The following is a 21,773-nucleotide window of genomic DNA, read 5'->3' on the forward strand; positions in this document are numbered from 1 at the left end:
TTCTACTCACCTCTACTAGACCACCAGTGATGCTTGGTAATGGTGCCCTGTTTATTACGTGCCCATTTTCCCTGGGGGGGTTTTGCCACAGAGGGAGAGGTAGGCTTTTACCCCATAAGCCCCTCCCCCTGCCTCTTGACGTGTCCCCTATGCAAGGCTACCCACTAAAAGGGATTCTCTTCCTCCTCTCTCCTCCACTTCTAGCAAGCATAGCTGCCATTTTATAGTGCTACTGCCTGCATACTCTGCTGAAAGAGAGAGGGACACAGTACCTCTCGGCTTGTGCCAGGTTGTAGTTTCCTGCCCCTTTACCACTTATTCTGTTTGGCTTGAATGTATCACTGCTATCTTTTTCTGCCTTTTTTTTTTTAACATTCTGTGTTATAGATTGTTTTTTTTTTTTTCATTGCTCCACTCATTTGTTAATTTGTGGTATACAAACATTTATCGCCCCTCCCCATATTGGCACACACGTGTGCCCTCTGCTTATACATTGTGTGTGGGGCTTACCCTCTGGTTTTCTTAATGTCATGTCTTCCAAATATCATACTACTAATGCCTATAAAGAGGGGGGAGCAGCATACAATTCCCTGCAGTGAGGTAGTTTCTGGTCAGGCACAGAATCATAGTGGTCTTTGTGAAGAGTATTTTACAGCGGTACATCATGTCAGTTCTCCCCCCCACTTCCCCCCCCCTTCCCCCTCCAATTAACTAATCAGCCTTCAGATTCTAGGCTGCCACCTCCTGTGGGGTTCATTCTCTGCTTACATAGGGTGCCCAGACTGTTGTAGCTGAACTTGCTTGAGTTCAGGGTCTCTGTCAGCTTAGTTCCCCATGCAGGTATCTTCTCCATTACAACAGATGCTTGAACACCCGCCTTAGCGTAAGTCAGACAGACGCTATAGCTCTATGTAAACAATTTGTAGTGGTTCAAACCTGCGCTGCCCAGCAAATGCAGCTGACACCTTAATTAGGAAACACCCATACTTAGTAGAACATATGTAGAAACCACTGATCTAAGGTGTCTGCGCTGTAATTTAAAATACTTGTCTGTGTTTGAAAACAGGTAGTATACAGAATATTTTACCATTCAAATCCAATAAAAACACCCTTTCATTCAGTGACAACAATGTCTCTCTTTTGAATCCAGCGATCCCTCTTTGCTGAACTGCTATGTGTGGGAACTGAATGGATACTAAGTATTGTAATCACACTGAATGATACAATCTGCGAAAAGTGTAACAGGCTCTTATGCTGTCTACATTTCTTTCTCTCGCAATAAAGACGATTTTCCTTTGCTTGGCTTCTGGGCAGACACTTACATTAGTATTCTGACTCGTTGTCGCACAAAGGCATCTTTTAACACCAGCATGCAATCTTCCACTGTATTGTAAAATGATAGAAATTACACTTACATCATAGTTCAGTCTCGCTTTCATGCAAAGGTATCTTTTGGTTCACCCCTCTGGATAAAGATCATTCACGTGGATATCAAAAACCCAAACATATTTATTCTATCTGAATGTATAAAAACTGGTACATAACAAAAAGTGCACGTAGTCAGACTACACAGGGATGGGATCAGACCTCACAAATACCGTCCGTGCTGCAGAAGACCGTCACTGTTGAAGCGCTGTTGTGTTCTGCGGGAACGCTCTGTGCAGCCGATCAGTACCCTCTCCGTTTAGTCCACACACCATGTGTAGTTTAGTGGCGGCCTAAAATGCGTTTCAGATACTGCTGTATCCTTTTTCAAGAAGTGCCGCTTCCATGTAAGTTCCAGGGCTTTATGCACAGAGTTCCCGATCACATGGTATGGATTGTCCAATGGGCAGTACCTGTACCCGGCTATCGCGTTTAATTGTAAAAGTCTGCTGATTAACTCTTTTATAGCAATCCTGAAACTACTATGGTGTATATTCAAGTGGTGTCGAATACCGCAGTGGATTCGACAGTTTTCAGGTTCGACAGCATTCGACTGTCGAAACTCTCCTTACCAGGCACTGAATTCGACATATTCAATTTAAAATGGATTTGACACAGCTCCGGTCGGAAAGGGACCAATGGTCGGATTGTGGGCGGCCGGGATTCACCTTCATGAACATCACAATCTGGTCAGAAAAAGGCTCCATTATTGTAGTCAGTGTACAAAAATATGATATACGGTATATGTTAAAAACATAGATTGTCCTAAAAAATTATTCCACAAGTCAGCTGACTGTGTAATGGCTGCTCTTCTCCCTGAAGTCTCAAGCTTAGGAGTAGCTTTGGTGAAGTGTAACCTGGGTAAAAATGTTGAATCATGGGTACATTCCTTCCCTCTGCCCAGTAAAGAAAAAAATATTCGGAAAAAAATCAAAATATAATAACGTGACTCATAAATACAAAAAACAATTATATAATTACTTAAAATATAAATAGATATGCTAGTAGAAATAAAAAAACTTCAAAAAAATTTAAGTATTTCAAATTTATTGTCCGCTCACGACAGAAAAACTTGTCGCAATGAAATTGTCGAAAGTCACATCAAAAACCACTGATCCCGATTTGCCAATCTTCAATTGAATATACTTTTGTCGAAAAGCCGGGTTTTTAACATTACAGACACTAGACTGTCAAAGTCAAAAGTCGAAACGAATCCAGCAGGTTTTTTGTCGAAAAGTGGTTTACTGAATTGTCGAATTGTTTCCGACAAAACAAGGGATTCAACACCAATTGAATATACCCCTATATATATATATATATATATATATATCATAAAATTAACAATTATATGTGAATCTGTGTACTCATGTTGCACATGCCCATATTAACAACAATTAGATATCTCAAAGGACAATCCTATATAATAAAATATATATTTTACATTTTTTTTACATAAGACAAACATCATATATCAAAAGGTGCACGATGTATCTATATAAAAATACGTGATAATGACAAACAATATTTAAAGATAAGCATGATGGTACTGCCAATAATCTAAAATCTACCTTACATTTATATACCCTTGATCTCATACATGTAGCCAGGTATTTAGGGAAGTAAAAACAGAAAGAAAAGAAACGTATTAGTGGTGGATCATACATACATACATCAAGCCTGCAGGAAATGTTAATTAAAGAAACCATTTATATTGAATCCAGGGTTGGAGGGTTGAATCCACACCAGTGACTTTGTTTATGGTGGGAGCTCTGTCCCCAAAAAGTGTAGAGACTATTTTCAAAGCGGTTTGGGAAGGTTGTGGTTATTCATTATATTCTCATTGCATGTGGCCGATGAGGGCGAGGAGACTGCTTTATCAGGCAGTCTAATGCGGAGTACACACCTAATGATATATCTGCAGATCAATTGATCTGCAGATATATCTAAAGCCGGATCGGGAAGTGTGCTGAGCATGCACACTGCCCGATCCGTCGGGGACTGATGTCCCGAACTGGGAGGGCATTTACACATGTCCACTCAGTTCAGCTGTCAGTCACCGCCGGCTCCTGCAGCTTGTGTACGGGCCACTATATCTAACGATATTTTGGCCATCGGCTATGCAGCAGGGCCAACGCGATAGGTCCGTGAACGACGGAGTTCACAGACCTATCGCTCGTACACACAGGCCGACGGACCCATGATTTTTCGATATATCGGCCAGTGTGTACCCAGCTTGAGTGTATAAAAAAAAAATCTTTATGATGGTTTGATTACTTTTTTTCCTGACGTGAATTGTTTTGTGCTCTTTTTTTTGTCCCAGGAGATGGAAACCCTAAGATCCCAGCTACATGTTCAGTCTGTAGAGATCAACAGACTACAATCAGAAAGAATGGAGCTTCTTGAAAAATTAGAGGTCAGTGTATGTTGTCTTCTTGTATCTGCCACAGTGGTGGTGTTTCTGTAAAATGCATCTATCAGCATAAATATACAGTGCTTGTGCTGGCTTCTATAGTATGTGTGACAAAATTGAGAGAGATGAGAGGAATGCCTGTGTAAGCATGTAGACATATTTAGGGAGAAACTGTAAAATGAAAAGAAATTGGTGTTGGTCATGTTTTAGTCCGTCTTTTTGTTCATTCATCTTCACTGTGATCTAAGGCGCTCTGAATACTTTCTTCACCTCACAGCTTCCAGTAACAGCATCCTATGATCATACAGTACCTGCTGCTTCCAAAGATAATGCCTATGAAGAGAAGGTGGCAAACTTGCTGCAAGACCTTAATTCTGTAAAGGTTTGTCTGTTTTACGAATTACCTGATTAAACCAAAAATGATCTAATCACGGAAATAACTTTTTTAGTATATTTTATTTTGAAACCCAGTCCTTTCAAAAAAAGCACATATTCAGAATTTATTTTTAGGTGTGTGTGTGTGTGCGTGCGTGCGTGCGTGCGTACATACCCACTAGGACTTAAACTGGGCACATACTTTCAAATGGAGAACACACCACCATGTTTGAATATAGTATCCGTGAGGGGGTCTCTGGCTGCTTAGAAAGAGTCTTTAAACTGTTTAAAATGGTATAAAATTCATACAGCCAGCTCTTCTACACTGCACCGTACTATCATTTGCATGTCCTTCCTCAGCTTCCAAGATGACCCCTACAAGCAACTGCAGTCCCCATGATGTTGACGACATGAATTCTTGCTCATGATGTGTGTAATATTGTCGGGGACTTATTTAAACTATAGCCACTTGTTTCTGTTGATAGGCGTATGGAAGGGAATGAAAAGGGAACAGGCCTGTGGGCATTGACCTTCCTTGTAAATAAGTGTACTGCTACATGTTCTCTTCACCCGGAAGAGTACGCTTTGTAAATTAGGACAATATTATGGCCCAGTTTCAAACGTAGAAAAATGTTGTTTTGCAGATGCGGTAAGAAGACCGCTGCATTTTCTTACCATCTTTTGTTTTTCTTGTAGGAAGAGCTAAAAGCATTATCTGAGGAGAAGTTTTCTTTAAAACAGGAGCTGGATTCAGCTCGCAGTACATCAGCTATTTTACAAGATGAGAAACTGAAACTAGTGCAGGACCTGGCAGAGTCCAAGAAGGAACAAGATGATCTGTTGATACTTCTGGCTGATCAAGACCAGAAAATCCTCTCTCTGAAGAATAAACTGAAAGAACTTGGAGAACAGGTAAGGCAGACATACTGAAGGTGTGTCGCTAACCACTGAGCACAGCACATAATAGCACGTGAAGGCAGAGGCAAGTGCTAAGGACTGCTATATAGTGAAATAATTCTCACTTTAGCTGGATGGGGCTTTTCTTTTCAATGGAAACCCTTAACTATTTGTGCAAGTAAATAATGATAATAGTCCAGCATAGACAATAATTTCTATTGCTGCCTGTGCTTTTCACAAGGGCAACAGTGATTTACACGGCTTGGAATATGCCGCCCCTTAATAATACAGCCAGTACAGTGGTTTCCAAACTAGAATATCATATGTTTTTACGGCACTCGTAGGCCAAAAGTTTCTTATTGAGAAATTTTGAAAGAAATGTTAAGCAGATTGTCTTTATATTTCATCCTTAGGCTCAATTGTGTGGTGAGGTATAAGATTTGCTTCTCTTTGTCCACATATGTTATGATTGGCAGCCACCAGCTCTGGTTTTGCTTATTACATTGACCACAAATGATTTGAATTCGTCCTAGGCCACCAACCCAGGGCACCTCTGTAAATGCCCCGAGACACCCCAGGGTGCCTAGGCACACATTTTGAGAACCACTGATCGGGTATTTACTCTTTCAGCAAGCCATATCAATGCTGGCCATGGAGCACCGCATAGAGATGTGTTTATAACTATTATATTTTTCTTGCATTGTGTTACAATGTGAGAAAACCACCTGAGGAATATAAGTTACTGGACCAAGCCCTTAGTGGTCAAATTTCCCTCTCCTGCCACTTTACTTCCCATACATCTTAAATTAGATAGTTGCAATTGCTACTTTAACTTACCTTCATATATCCTGTATAATAAAGCTATTCGTTTTTTTAAATAGCTTGTAGCAGGGAGCATTATTTACATATGGTCGCCTGGTGAAAGATAATAACATGCCAATCCAGAATGGTAAAAAGTCTATACAAAAGAAGACTCCCTCTCTTTAACTTGAACCCAAATAATCTCTCTTCCAAAGAACATGCTGGAGTCCCATTATGTTTTCTAAGATGGACTAGTAAGATATTTCCAAAGCTGATCACTAGGCGACCATATGTAAATAATGCTCCCTGCTACAAGCTATTTAAAAAAAAAAAATATCTTTCTGCAGCGGGGTACACTGGGATTCCACAGGGAATACATCGGAGTGTAGAATTGGATCTTGAGCCGAGGCACCAACAGGCTAAAGCTTTGACTGTTCCCAGGATGCACTGTACCGCCTCCTCTATAACCCCGCCTCCCCGCACTAGAGCTCGGTTTGTAAGTTGGTGCCTGCAGAGCAGGTCACTAACAGGTGGGCTGCACTAGGCAGCCCTGAAAAGAGCTTTTTAAGAAGACTTCAAGGGCCACAGCACTGTTTATGTCATTTTGATATTCTGTGCTGTGGCTACATCACCTCCCCAGCAGCGCTGCATACTCCTGCGGGCTGGTTCCCGGGTACTTGCAGCGGAGGCGCACCGGTCTTCAGGCACACCACCGCTGACGCTCTCCTGGATCGCCTGGCTGCACATCAGGGAGGAGGTAAGAGGGTCCCCCAGGTGGGTCCCGCTGGTAAATCGCGGTCCCAGGAGATGGACCTTGCCACTGGCAGGGACACTGTACAGCACAGGGACCCCACTATATCCACCAGGGGCAGGGAGCACAGGTCGAATTTACTAAAATCCGTTTTACATAGGCTCCACAGTACCCGGTGGTGAGGACCAGCATAGGGGATAAGGCGCTGACCTGTAGCCCTTCCCCCCAGCTCCGGGCGCCATCTACTGCTGGTGTTCCCGCCCTGGTGCTGCATTTCACTCTCCCTCACTCCCTGACAGATTTTGGCGCCATCTCCACTACTAGCTGCGGCTGATCTCAGGAACAGCAGGGCTCTGTCTCCTCTGTAAAGCCACCTGTCTCATCAGCGCTGTGCATTTACAGGCACTTAAATATTCTACATGTCATTTTAGATAGTGTTAGTTAAGAACAAGTGTACTGCTACCTGAATATTTAGTACAAGTATTCTGTGATATACATCCAGTATCTACTGTGCATTGTAATATCTATATACATACATATCTATATGTAGTTTTACTAGTCCAGTGCAGTTTTATTGTTTTATGTAATAACTTCTGTATTGTACCTGTGACTGAGTGTGCTTGTAGCTGCTGTGTGGATTTCATTCTAGTGTATCACACGTCATGCTATCACTATATTCTGTACCCTGGGGGGCTAGGTGTGTCAGGGTCTTTATATATATATATATATATATATATATATATATATAGTGCTACACAGTATATACTGTTTGGGGTTTTTTACTGTGTGTTTCAGTCACCTCATACTGCTTTAATCCTCTGCTTGTGACCTGTATTTACTGTCACATAAATCAGGGGGTCATTTGCAGGTATTGTGTTTGTCTGGCTATATTATACTGTTACGCTCTAAGGCTGCATTCCCTATAAGGTGCCACACAGGGCAGGAAATCCGCAGACGCTTCTGCATCATGCAGTGCTGTCACCAAGGATTTACCTGAGGGGGAAATTTTAGCTAATGGTTCAGGCACTAGGTGCCATACATCTCCCAGTCAGCCTGTGGCCAAACAGCAACCACCTTGGGCAGCATTCTCAAGTATGCTGAATACGCTTGTCACACGTCGTACACCCCCTGTAGGACCTCCTGTGCCATTGCAGCCACATATTGTCCCTGTAGTTAATCCGCACTGGGCGGACACTCGGTCTACCCAATTATAATGTTTACAATTACAAAAATCAATCTTTGGTTAGAAAAAAAGTCTACCCCACGCCACTCTAGGGTCAAGGGGTCATCTAAGCAGGCCATTTCTTCCTCACAGTCCATTACTGTTTTGGATAATTCTTCTGATGAGGATGGGGAATATACAGATCCGTCAGATACTAATACAGTCGCTTCTGGTGAGGAATCTACAACCCATGTTGATGTTCCTGATCTAGTGGAGGCTATTAAGCTGATTCTCCAAATTGATGATGAGATCGATCCCACTACTGTGTCTAAGAAACCTGATAAGTTCAAACGTCAGAAGGTTACTAAAGTAGTCTTACCACATTCTGACCATTTAATTGACATACGTCAGGAATCTTGGTCGTCTCCAGGAAATACATTTTCCCTGTCTAAAAAGATGCTAGCTCGTTATCCTTTCCCTGCGGAGTTGAGTAACAAGTGGGAAACTCCACCGCCGGTGGACTCTCATGTCGCCCGTCTTGTGGTGTCATCTACTCTGCCTGTCACCACTGTCACCTCACTGAAGGAACCGACGGATAAGCGTGTCGAGGGATGCCTGAAGTCTATCTACTCTCTTTTCGGTGCTGTACATAGACCCACTATAGCAGCCTCCTGGGTCGCAAAAGGAATTTGAAGCATGGGTTCAGGCAATTGAGGATGAGCTGCCTCAGGATATTTCTGACACTGCCAGACAAAATCTGTCTCATATTACCAGCCTCCCACTATATTCAGGAGGCGGCCTCTGAGGCAGGTGTAATGGCAGCCAAGGCGTCTACTACGTCTATACTTGCTCGCCGAATTCTGTGCTTGAGGTCCGGGAAGGTGGACCTACACTCCAAAAAGACCTTGGAGGTGCTCCCTTTGAAGGGAGACATCCTTTTTGGGGAGGATCTGAATAAGATTGTGACTGACTTAGTGACTGCTAAAACTGCGTTTCTCCCAAGTACTAATCCTTCTCCTTCATCCACTAGGGGCCACTGGAGTGTAGTTACAATGGGGAATAGTAGGCAGTAATTGGGAGCTGGCACATTTAAAATTCTCACACTGTGGCTAGCTCCTCCCCTACTATCTCCCCTCCAAGCCAGTCTTAGTTTAGTGCCCGATGTGAGCTGGTCACTTGGGTTTAGCTGAAGAAATTTTTTTTTTCTTTATTATTTTATTTTTCTTTCACACATGCACAGACTGGCAGCTCTGCCACTGCCAGTCTGCACCGTGGGAGCTGCCGGCGGGGTCCCATCGCAGCTGCGTGCGGCTCGGGATGGGCCCCGGCTGAGGGAGACACTGAGCTCTCCTGAGTTGGCCGGACACCGCTGCGTGCGGCGCGTGTCGGGGCCACTCCATCCAGCAGAAGATTTCCGGCAGCATGGCAGCGGTGAGTATCAGCGGCCGGACACCGCTGCGTGCGGCGTGTGTCGGGGCCGCCCCACCAGCAGAAGATACCGGGGCCGGACACCGCTGCGTGCGGCGCGTGTCGGGGCCGCTCTGTCGAGCAGTGTAACACCGCTAAGTGCGGCGTGTGTCGGGAAGGACAGCGGTGAGTACAATCTCTCCCCTTCCCCCCCCCCTCCTCCTCTCCTCCTCCTTCCATAATGTTTGCATATGTGGCCCCCTATACCGGAGCGTATAAAGGGCGCATTTGGGGTTTTAGATGGGAGCTTCAGCCCGCTCTGTAAGCGTGCTCAGCGATCTCCACTCCCCGGTTGCAGTATACAGGCAGCCGGTTATGCAGAGCTTATTTTTACAAATAAAAAGTTTGAATTGGGCGCCAATAGTGGAGGGGGCGGAGCTAACTCCCGCTCCGTTCGGCGCTAAGCACTCTCCGCTCCCCGGCCGCAGCATACAGGCGGCCCGGGAGATACAGACGCTTCCCGCTTCATGTGCAGCGGGTTTCATTTTTTAATTTGGCGCCGGGGGGGGGGGGGGGGAGCTAACTCCCGCGCTGTAGGCTCAGTGCTCTCCGCCCCCCGACCGCGGCAGCTGCAGCAGCGCGTACAAGTCCCCGGCCGCTCCAGCAGCGCGTACTCCAGCCTCTCCAGCACCTCCGCACCACGGTCGCTCCAGTACCTCCGCTCCCCGGTCGCTCCAGCACATTTTAAAGGTGAGGCTGATATTCCCGCTTTGCTCAGCGGGCTCCCGGCGGCGGCTCCCAGCGCTCATTGTCACAAAGGGGGATTTTAGTTTTCTGTGCAGGGAGATAAGAGTTTATCTCACTTTGGCAGCCATTCCTTCCTGCAGGAGAGTCCTCTGCCCGGCATTCCATACAGGCTGTAGATCAGGGAGCCTGCTATATAACAGGAGCTGGGGATCAGCTCATTAAGGATTTAAATCTAGTGTGCAATAACAGTTTTTCACACAGTATTTATCTACCCTGTTGGGTGTTTGTTTGTGTATATAGATATATGAATGTGTGCGGGTGTATGTATATATGTGTATATATATATATATATATTTATATATATATATGCATACAGTGCCATATATAGGGGGTAAAACAAACCACTTCCGCAATATTTTATAACGACAAAATGCCCCGCCTTGCCACATAACACTTTCCCCCATCTCTTCTCGCAGGCTGGCCACCATTTTGAAAAGCCAGCGGAACCTCCAAAAACATCTGGTGCACCTAAATTAGTGGTACGCTACATACAGTTGCCTTCCCTTTATTATTCCTTGGTGTCACTGGGTACTAATGCTATTGGCAATTTGGGGAATGTGTGTATATATATATATATATATATATATACACAACAGTGTGGCTCAGCACACTAATCCCCTAAACACCCAACCACAGAGGCCTGGGTTCAAGTACCACAACAGATACTTTAAGGCACAAATAGCGCTGCGGCTCAGTACGCTAGTAGCGGGTATCTCAACAGGGGGACCGGGGTTTTGAATCCCGACCAAAAAAAAAAAAAAAAACTTTAAGGGGGGCTCCTATGGCCTAGTGGCTAAGACTCCTGTCCCACAGCGCAGCGCTACTGGTTCACTAGAAAGTTTATATGGAATTGTGTAGGTCTCTACACATTATAGTGCAGACCTTATATAGCGCTGTGTTTATTTAACCCACCTTTTCTCCTTTCGTTTGTCTCACCTGGGATAGTCAAAGAATTCCCTCTTAGGTCTGAAGTATGCGGTGGAGCCATCTGCTTAGCCCTCCACGCACCTGCAGGACACTCCTGTTTGAACAGCTCAGATTACGCAGGTAATGTCACTATTAACCAGAGACCTTGTACGTCATTTCACCTCTCCTGGTTTCTAAAAGAACCTTGCTAAACTCCCAGATTACACGACTCGGCAGTGGAAAGGCCCCTCTGGGAGGAGGCGAGAGATGCCCAGGATACAGAGGATGTCTGTTTTCAGGTGCAGTCTCAACCAGTGTCTCAGAATATCCAGGTGCATTATACAGCAGTTCGTCTGATACTGCAGGTAAAGAAGGCGGACACGTCAGGTCCATCAGGGTTCGACGCCGATGACGAAATGGTCCAGTTTCGGATGAGCTGGACAGGCTCCGGTAGACGCTTGCAGACACCCGCATACACAATTTCAGGTATAAAACAATGTTTGTTTTCCTATCCTCTCCCCGCAGACGGAGGGAAATGGTATCAGAACCTCTCCAGGGTTTACCCCTCGATGTATCACCGGTCCAACAAGCTGCCGTTTTCCTGAGGCAACATTGCTCAGGTATCCATCGAAGACACATATACGGCAGCCGGGTTCTACCTTGTCCGGAGCAGGTAGGTTGTGGACCAATTGTCCTCTAGGTTACAGGATATTTCGCATCAGGATCAACTGATATTTTGGTACACAGAATCACGATTCTGCTTTATCTTCTTTGGAGGTCTCCACGTCTGCAGACTCGGAACCTGCATTTTCGCTTGGGCTGTCTTAACCCGACGACCTCTGGGGCTGCGACAGTGACAGGTGAACATGAAATCCTATGGGGCAGATGGTTCAGGGGAAGGAACTTTCTGCAGGATTTCTTGAACCATTGGAGGTAAGTCCACTTTTCCTTCTCCTACTGCTGCCCCAGCTTCAGGACAGACCTTTACCGGTTTTTCCTCTAGATCTTTCCGTGCCTTTCAAGCTTTCGACTCCACACACGATATCTCCGTCGCCAGGGGATCTCAGGGTGACAGGCTGAAGCAGCGGTTCAGCATCCTCGGTCCAGTCTGAGTTTAGGTCATCCTATACACCCACTACAGGTCAAACCTTCCTACCATCTGGAGGGTCCCAGGGTAGGCACATGTCGGTGGTCCTACGGGGAGTACTGAGAAGGATTGGGCGGTTACAGACTAGATTTTGCAGTACAACCGTTTCAGGAGTCAAGAGAGTCATACTGCAGGCGGCACTCCATATGCTTCTAACCGCAAAGGGGGTTGATCCCTGTTTCTCAGATATCCTTTGAATCGGGACAGTTCTCAGGCCTTTGTTTTCTGTTCACGTTCCGAAGCCAGTTGGCTAGGCCAGGCCTATTCTGGCCTTACAATCCTTTCAGTCTGTGATTGCTAGTTTTGAACAAGAAAGGGAGTTTTACGTGTCCCTTGTCTTCAGGGATGCCTGTTTACTGATTTCCGTTGGACGGGCTTTTCTCAGATTCGCATTACAGGATTCTCATTTTCACTGTCAGTCCTTTCCTTTCGTTCTCTCTTCCGCTCCCACAGGGTTCAGGAAGATCACACAATAACTCTTTTTCAAGGACAGTAGGTGACGTTGGTTCCCTAATGGGACAATCTATTGCTACTATCCCACTCTGTACATTAGGTGGCTTCTGAATATCCGGAGGATCCAGGAGCTTCTGGTTCGAGACAGATCCAATCTATGCTCCTCGTAGACGTTTCTCAACACGGTCCGTCAGAGGATTTTTCCTTCCTCGGCACCAGGTACTCTATTCCTTCAGTCAAGTTGCGACACAATGAGTGGTCGCCTACATTCCTCTCTGAGCGGGGGAGAACAATCTTCTTTCCAGGTCAGACTCCCGGGTGAGGGAACATTCCCCGGAGTTTTGTCAGCCGGTCCGCTGTGGGCGGAGATTTCGGATCGACCTCAGGGCGTTCTGACTGACTCTTTAACCCTTTACTACTCTCGGACGTGAGCTCTGGCGGCAGTAGCCGAGGAGGCCCTCAGGGCTCCGGGGAGTTTTCTGGTTACTCTATCCTGCCTCCTTTTCTATTTCTACCTCATGTTCGGTGACACAGGAGGGAATTATGCGTGCTAGTCCTCTCGGTGGCGCTGGTTGGGCCACGCATGACTTGACGATACAGATACACCTGTTGTCAGTAGAGGAGCCTGGGCTCCTACCTAGACTGGACTGTCTACTTCAACAGGGTCCTTTTCTTTGTTCAATCTTACACTTGTTTCGTTTAACCGGGTGACTGTTCACGAGACCTCAGAAGGGAGGAGTTCCCTAGTTCGGTTAGGCCTACTGGGCCCCGATTTCAGAAGTCTGTTACCTCTTCTCGCTTTTGCCACTTTTGGAAAACTTTATGGGACATAATAAGGATAAAAGGGGTTTTCCCCTTCTTTCAGTTACCATTCATCTTTGGTGTCCCTGGGAGGTTTGGCTCCGCTGCGCTTCAAACCACAATGACCGGAATTTTAGCTCTTTGCCTTTTTCGGTTTTCTTCCAAAAGAGATTAGCCTAGCGGCTGTAAGTTCGGCCTCTTTTTTAGGGAGTACTCTATTGGCAACTCCCCCGGCTGAGCTTCGGCCTCAGCAGTCGTTTCTTCCAGAGGGGATGTCCATTTTTCATATAAATCTGACACTAGTGTTTTTCGGTCCTCTTTGAATGTTGTCAGGGCTCACCGACTCTCTCTACAGAGGTCTTAGGCTATTCGACGAAGTGTTTTTCTTCTTGGTTCTTTAGGATGCTCCCGTGCTAAATAGCCGGGGTCTCAGCATACGCTGGTGCGTTGGATACATCTGACCATCAGACAGTCTTCTTAGCGGTTGCTAGGGAGCCTCCGTTTTCCATTTCAGCGCACTTTACGCGCATTGTAAGACCTTCGTGGGCGGCTTCCCGTGGGGTCTCCATGAATACTTTGTCGGGCGGCTACTTGGTCGGACCGACATTTGTTTTGTCAAATTCTACAAGTTTGACACTTTTGCGGCCTCTGCATCACAGTTTGGCCGAGCAGTTTTTACAGGACTCTCAGCGCTCTCCCACCCGTTTTTGGGAGCTCTGGGACGTCCCCATTGTAACTACACTCCAGTGGCCCCTAGTGGATGAAGGAGAAATCAGGATTTTGGTACTTACCGATAAATCCCTTTCTCCGATTCCACAGGGGCCACTGGACGCCCGCCCAGCGCTGTTCCTCCTTGTTTTTTGCTTAAAGGTTTGCAGATCACCATATGACTGCTTGTTGAGTTCAGTCTAGCCTGGTTTTTGTCAGGTTCTGTTCCAGGTTTAGTTTGGGTTATCCTGGTTTACAGGGCGTCATTAACCTCCTCTACCTTAAGGTTTGTTTATTCCATCTCTCATCGGGCACAGTTTTACGTAGACTGGCTTGGAGGGGAGATAGTAGGGGAGGAGCTAGCCACAGTGTGAGAATTTTAAAGTGCCAGCTCCCAATTACTGCCTACTATTCCCCATTGTAACTACACTCCAGTGGCCCCTGTGGAATCGGAGAAAGGGATTTATCGGTAAGTACCAAAATCCTGATTTCTGCACCGAAGGCAAAGAGTACCACTTTTCGTTCCTTTCGACCTCCAGGGAAGGCAAAGTGTCTGGCGTACCCGAGACAGGCTCGTACTTCCAAACTAAGCCCAAACCTAAGTAATCCTGAGCCGCCCATCAGCCTGCTTCCAAACAAGACAAGCCTGCTGCATGACGGGGCGGCCCTCCCCCTGGTGGACCACAGGGTGGGAGGCCGACTTCTGCAGTTTGCCCAGCCTGGTTAAAGACCACTTCGGACGCCTGGGTGCGGGAAGGTGTCTCTCACGGGTACGCAATTTTTCGAGAGACGTCCCCCTCGCCAGTTCTGCTCGACTGTTATCCTTTCGGATCCGTTAAAAGCTCAAGTTCTATACTTGGTTGTGCAATCCCTCCTGGACACAGGAGTGGTACTGCCGGTACCTCTGTCCCAGAGAGACAGGAGATACTATTCGACCCCGTTTCTAGTTCCGAAGCCAAATGGGTCCTTCCGGCCTATACTCAACCTCAAAGCATTGAACAAATTTGTGAGAGTGTCCAAATTCCATATGGAAACTGCGCTCTATTGTACTGGCCATGGAACCCGAAGACTATATGGTATCCCTGGACATACAGGATGCTTACCTGCATATACCTATTGCTGTCTCGCATCAACAATATCTACGGTTTGCTATTGGCAACCTCCATTATCAGTTCCAGGCTCTGCCATTTGGACTGGCCACGGCCTCTCTGATCTTCACCAAGGTCATGGCCGTGATGACGGCCCTTCGCCGCCACCAGGAAATCAGGATCCTGCTGTATCTGGACGACTTGCTGATCCTGGCGAACTCCCAAGATGTTCTCCTTAGTCATCTGGAACTGACGGTCCAATTCCTACAGGCCCACGGGTGGCTCATCAACTGGAAAAAGTCCTTGCTAGTCCCTGCTCGGAGCATGGTGCACCTGGGGGCACTGCTGGACACACACAGCCAGAGATTGTGTCAATAAACTTGGCAATGCAAGTACTAGGCCTCATGGTGTCGGCTTTTGACATGGTAGAGCACGCTCAATTTCATTCCCACCCTCTGCAGAGGTTAATACTTTCCAAGTGGGATGGCCTGCCCCATCGGATCAGGTCTCAAATGATCCTCTTGACTCCGGAGGTTCGTCTGTCACTGAGCTGGTGGCTACAGGACCAACAGTTGAGCAGGGGCCGTCCCTTCTGTTTCTCCAACTTGGTCCTCCTGACAACGGACACCAGTCTGCGGGGTTGGGGCGCGGTGTTGGAGCAACACTCTCTCCAGGGTCGGTGGACCAGGTAGGAATATCTCCTCCCAATAAACATTCTGGAATTGCGGGCAGTGTTCAGTGCGTTGACGCTTGCCCTGCCTCTGGTACAGAACAGGCCTGTTCAAGTACAATCAGACAATGCCACCACGGTGGCGTACATAAATCATCAAGGCGGCACTCGAAGCCGCGTGGCATTGTTGGAAGTATCAAAAATTCTCCGTTGGGCAGAACACCATCTGCCAGCGATATCGGCAGTGTTCATTCCCAGCGTCCTCAACTGGGAAGCGGATTTCCACAGTCATCAGGACGTTCACGCTGGGGTGTGGAGTCTTCATCCGGAAGTCTTTCAACTACTAGTGGGGGCTACCAGATGTAGACCTGATGGCGTCTCGACACAATCACAAGGTTCCGGTCTTCAGATCAAGGACAAGGGATCCTCAAGCAGCGTTCGTGTACGCACTGTCAATTCCATGGAACTTTCAGCTGCCATACGTGATCCCTCCATTGTCACTCCTGCCCAGTGTACTACTGAAGTTCAAGCAAGAAAGAGGAATACTACTTCTAGTCGCTCCAGCATGGCCCAGACGGCATTGGTTCTCAGACCTGCAAGGTCTCTTGATAGAGCATCCTCTTCTACTTCCTCAACGCCCAGAATTCCTCGTTCAGGGCCCTTGTGTCTATCCGGACCTGGCCAGACTGGCTTTGACGGCGTGGCTCCTGAATCTTCACTCCTGAGGAACAAAGGATTCTCCGAGGCAGTTATTCAAACTATGAAGGCCCGCAAACCGGCTTCTGCACGGATTTATTACAGGGTCTGGATCTCTTACTTCACATGGTGTGCTGCTAAAAATTATGATTCCTCTTCGTTCAGATCTTCCAGGCTTTTGGCTTTTCTGCAACAAGGCCTAGATTAAGGCCTTCGTCTTGCCTCCCTCAAGGTTCATATATCTGCGTTCTCGGTGTGGTTTCAGAGAAAAATTGCGTCTATTCCTGGTGTTCATACTTTCACTCAGGATGTTTTACGGATTCAGCCTCCCTATGTCCCCCCTGTGGCTCCATGGGATCTGTCTGTTGTCTTAAATGCCCTACAAGAGTCTCCATTTGAACCTCTTGAGTCTGTGGACCTTAAATGTCTTCCGCTTAAGGTCGTGTTTCTGCTGGCTATTGCCTCTGCTAGGAGGGTGTCGGACTTAGGCTCTTTGTCCTGTCCTGTCGTTATTTATTTTTCACCATGACCGGTCAGTTATTCGAACTCGCCCTGGTTATCTACCTAAAGTGGTATCTTCTTTCCATCTTAACCAAGAGATTGTGGTCCCGGCTTTTATCTCTTCTGGTTTGCCTTCCAAAGAACGGTCTTTGGATGTGGTACAGGCTCTCCGTGTCAACATGGAGAGGACTGCCTCTATCCGGAGGTCAGATACCCTTTTTGTTCTTTTTGATTTTCACAAACGTGGCTGGCCTTTGAATAAGCAAACCTTGGCCAGATGGATAAGAATTGTGATTGCACAAGCTTATGCACAGGTTGGACTCCCAGCTTCTGCTGCTATTAAAGCCCATTCTACTCGGTCTGTTGGACCTTCTTGGGCGGCCCGCCGTGGCACGTCCGCTGAACAATTGTGCAAGGTGGCTACGTGGTTCTCAGTGAACACGTTCAATAGGTTCTATGCCTTTGATACTTCGTCTCCCAGGAAGCTTCCTGTGGACGCCGTGTTCTTGTGCCTGCTGTGGTGCATCGCCTCCCATGAGAAATTGCTTTAGGACAACCCCGATGTATTCCCTGTGGAATCCCAGTGTACCCCACTGCAGAAAAGGAGATTTATGGTAGACTTACCATAGTTAAATCTCTTTCTGCGAGGTACACTGGATTCCACAGGGCGCCCACCCTGACGCACTTAGCTTCTTTGGGTTTGTATGGCATTAGCCACTGGTCCCTTCTCCTGTCGTGAGAATGTGGTTCTATTTGACTAACTTCTGCCGTCTCTTTTAGCTACTACTGCACTGGACTGGTTAACGAAATCGAGCTCCAGTGCCCGGAGGCGGGGTTATAGAGGAAGCGGTGCAGTGCATCCTGGGAACAGTCAAGTCTTTAGCCTGTTGGTGTCTCGGATCAAGATCCAACTCTACACCCCAATGTATTCCCTGTGGAATCCAGTGTACCTCGCAGAAACAGATTTAACTATGGTAAGTCTACCATAAATCTCCTTTTATTATATGGGTGTGGTATAGCACATAGACAGTTAAAAGATGCAGTCTTTAGGTAGACACCGTATGGTCAACAGTCAAAAGTCAGACAGGGTCATAAGTCAGAATTTTTTTGTGTTTTTAAAAAATTTTAACCCAAATTTAGGGAAATTCGTCCCCTCTCGGGCTCGCTACGCTGGATACGCTTAGTGCTCGGTGTCTCGCTTCGCTCGCCACAACTTTACTAAAAGGTAATAGTTTGTGACATGAGTATTAAATGAGGCAAAAGTTGTAAAAAAAAAAAAAATAGAAAAACACAGAAAAAATATATATATTTCTTTTTTGTGTTTGACTTGACATTGTCTGACTTTTGATCCTTTCTGACTTTTGACTGTCGATCATATGGTGTCTGCCTAATGACGGTCTGTCTTTTAACTGTCTATCTATAGACTGGAACCCCTTTATAAAATGGTGCATAGAACTAGAATTTGACTAATAGCTCAAGTACTAAAAAGTATAGAAACTTCAAGAATAGCTCATTCTGTTTAAAAAAAAGTATATTTTAATACTTTTCTTGATTTTCTCCCACAAGACATTTTAAAATGATGCAACATTATTTTAAAAGAATTTACCAGTACATATTTCCAACACTCAGAACACTAGGATTTTCTGGTGTGATAGTTAAGACGCTTAGCTGCGATCAAGTTACCTTAAAGCAGGACCAGCAGCATTTTGGCGCCTTTGTCTGACACACACAGCAATTCCTGACACTCAGAAAACGGTGGAAAACAGGTACAGGGTGTAGTAAAGGGGGAGAACTGCTATTGTACACAATCTGTGTATTCTGCAGGACAGAAATCATTAGTGTTTCGCTGTGATATTATAAGTTTCACTGGAGCTGTGTAGCTGTGGTGTGCTGGTCTTCTCTCTCTGTAGGTCTCCTCTCGCATACAGTAAGGGCAGGCTTGATAGGTTTTACTGTCTGTGTGTATGTCATTGTGATTTACTGCGAACATGGGTAAACACAAACTATGTAGTGTGCGCCACACCAGATTCTCTTTCCCTTATCTGATTCTGTTTCATTTAAACAATGGAGCCAATCTTCACAACTCAGTGAGGGGGCTGGGGGAAGAGGGTCCAGAGCCCTCCTGGTTAGGGGCCCTTAAGAATATGATGTCTGATATGTCATCACAACCCACTGCTAATGTTCAGAAAACTCAGCTACTACAACAAGCTGTTGCAGACTTAGCTGCGAGGGCAGATGTTACACAGCACCCCCTCTCTAACTCAGGACCACAAAAGTGTGGTTTACCTGCTCTACTCTCTAAATCAGATGAGGATATACAGGAGGATGGGGATGACTTGGATTCCGTTAGTGGGGATTCCGCTTCTGCTCAGGATATTGGACCCCTCATTCTGGCTATACGGGACATGTTAAAGCTCCCTCTAGAGGACGCTATGTCACAGCAGTCATTTTTCTTTACACAAAACAAGCCTAATGTTACTTTCCCTGATTCTGCAGAGTTAGATGACCTATTTAAGTTAGCCTGGAAAAATCCAGACAAAAAATACCAAGTGTCAAAAAGATTTTTGCACACTTTCCCATTTGCGCCTAAAGGTAAGAAATTCTGGGAAGAACCCACGGGAGTTGACGTATCTGTCTCTCGGCTGTCAAAAAAGGCGGTGCTGCCTGACCCGGGCTCCTTTACCATAAAGGACCCTGGGGACAGAAAAATGGAGACTACACTAAAGTCTACCTACACAGCAGCAGGTGTATCGCAAAGGCAGGTCATGGCGGGTTGCTGGACAACCCATGCCATTCACACGTGAGCTTCTCAAATTCAGGAGGGCCTCTCCGGGAATATGCCTCTGGTCACTACGGTGACTCTCCTGAAGCGCATTCAGGACACTGCACGCGTCCTGTGTGACTCGCTCAAGGAGATGGGCAATGTTAATGCTTGGACTTCTGCCATGGCAGTGTCGGCACGCAGGTTGCGTCAGTGGATAGCGGATGCAGAATCCAATCGCATTGTGGAATCCCTCCCCTTTTCTGGGAAATAGCTCTTTGGGGTTGAGTTGGATACGTGGATTTCCAAAGTCACTGCAGGGAAATCCATGTTTCTCCCCTCTGGGTCCCTGCCGGCTAGGCGTTCCTACAGGGTCTGTCTGTTCAGTCCTTTCGGTCTAACAGATTTCGATCTAGGGCCAGAAGTGCCTCCAATGCGGCTAGAAGCACCAGGGGTAAGACAAGAAGACCTGCAAACACTGGTTCTCAGGAACAGAGCACCAGTTCTGCTTTCACTAAGTCCTCAGCATGACGGTGCCCACCCCGAGGGGATCTCGAGGTGGGAGCTCGACTGCGTCACTTCAGCCGTGTCTGGGAGGTTTCCTGCCAGGATTCCTGGGTCAGGGACCTCGTTTCTCAGGGCTACAAGCTGGAGTTCAACGGTGCTCCTCCCGAACGATTTTTCAAATCAAGCTTACTAGCTTTGGAGGATACGAAAGTTACGTTACAACGGGCCATCCAAAAGTTGGTCCAGTCCCATTTCATTGTTCCAGTACCAATACCACAACGAGGAAAGGGTTATTACCCCAACCTGTTTGTGGTACCGAAGTCGGACAGTTCGGTAAGGCCCATTTTGAATCTAAAGTCATTGAATCCTTTCCTAAAGGTTTTCAAGTTCAAAATGGAATCCTTGAGAGCAGTGATTGCGGGCCTGGAAGAACAGGAATTCATGGTTTCCTTGGATATCAAAGACGCCTACCCTTCATATTCCAGTTTGGCCACCTCATCAGGCTTATCTGAGGTTTGCCCTACTGGACGATCAATGCCAGTTCCAGGCACTGCCCTTCTGCCTGTCCACAGCTCCAAGAGTATTCACAAAGGTAATGGTGGAGATGATGTTCCAGCTCTGAGTCCAGGGGGTCAATGTTGTCCCTTACCTGGACGATCTCCTGATAAAAGCAAGATCCAGGGAGCTTTTATTGCTCCATATCGACCGCACTATCCATCTTGTGTCGCACCATGGGTGGATTCTCAATTTACAGAAGTCCCACGTGGAGCCAACTCAGCGGCTCCTGTTCCTGGGGATATTACTGTATACCGTGACTCAGAAGGTGTTCCTCCCGGAGGACACAACAAGAATACTTCAAGGGATGGTCCGCATGGTGCTCTGACCTGGTCGAGTATCCATCCATCTTTGCATAAGATTGTTGGAGAAGTTGGTTGCTTCATACGAGGCGATCCAGTATGGGAGGTTCCATGCCAGAACATTTCAATTGGATCTCCTGAGCAAGTGGTCCGGATCACATCTACAGATGCACCAGATGATACGGCTGTCACCTCAGGCCAGGATTTCCCTTCTGTGGTGGCTGCAGTCCTCCAGTCTCCTGGAACGCCAGAGTTTCGGGATTCAGGATTGGACCCTCCTCACGACGGATGCGAGTTTGAGAAGATGGGGAGCTGTCACCCAAGGGGCTCAGTTCCAGGGCAGGTGGTCAGCCCACGAAGCCCTCCTTCCGATCAACATTCTGAAACTTTGGGCGATCTACAATGCTCTGCTTCAGGCCTCTCCTCTGCTCAAGGATCACGAGATACAAGTACAGTCGGCAAGGAGGGACAAAAAGCAGAGCATGCATGCGGGAGGTGTCAAAAATACTCCTCTGGGCGGAAAGAAATGCAAGAGCAATGTCAGCAATCTTCATTCTGGGAGTTGACAACTGGGAAGCAGACTTCCTGAGTCGTCACGATCTCCACCCGGGGGAGTGGGGACTCCACCATCAGGTGTTTCAGC

At 46.8% G+C, this 21,773-nt stretch overlaps 1 protein-coding gene across 4 annotated transcripts in view; it reads left to right on the plus strand.

Annotated features, from left to right (window-relative positions):
* USO1 (USO1 vesicle transport factor) overlaps nucleotides 1–21,773 on the plus strand; it is a 285,018-nt gene that overhangs the window by 258,100 nt on the left and 5,145 nt on the right. For all 4 annotated transcript variants that reach the window (XM_063916925.1, XM_063916933.1, XM_063916940.1 and 1 more), the window contains 3 exons: nucleotides 3,746–3,838; nucleotides 4,113–4,217; nucleotides 4,907–5,122. In XM_063916925.1, coding sequence (XP_063772995.1) covers nucleotides 3,746–3,838; nucleotides 4,113–4,217; nucleotides 4,907–5,122 — 414 coding nt within the window. The remainder of the gene's footprint in view (nucleotides 1–3,745; nucleotides 3,839–4,112; nucleotides 4,218–4,906; nucleotides 5,123–21,773) is intronic.

Source organism: Pseudophryne corroboree, chromosome 1 (genome assembly GCF_028390025.1).
Source record: "Pseudophryne corroboree isolate aPseCor3 chromosome 1, aPseCor3.hap2, whole genome shotgun sequence".
Taxonomy (NCBI): Eukaryota; Metazoa; Chordata; class Amphibia; order Anura; family Myobatrachidae; genus Pseudophryne; species Pseudophryne corroboree.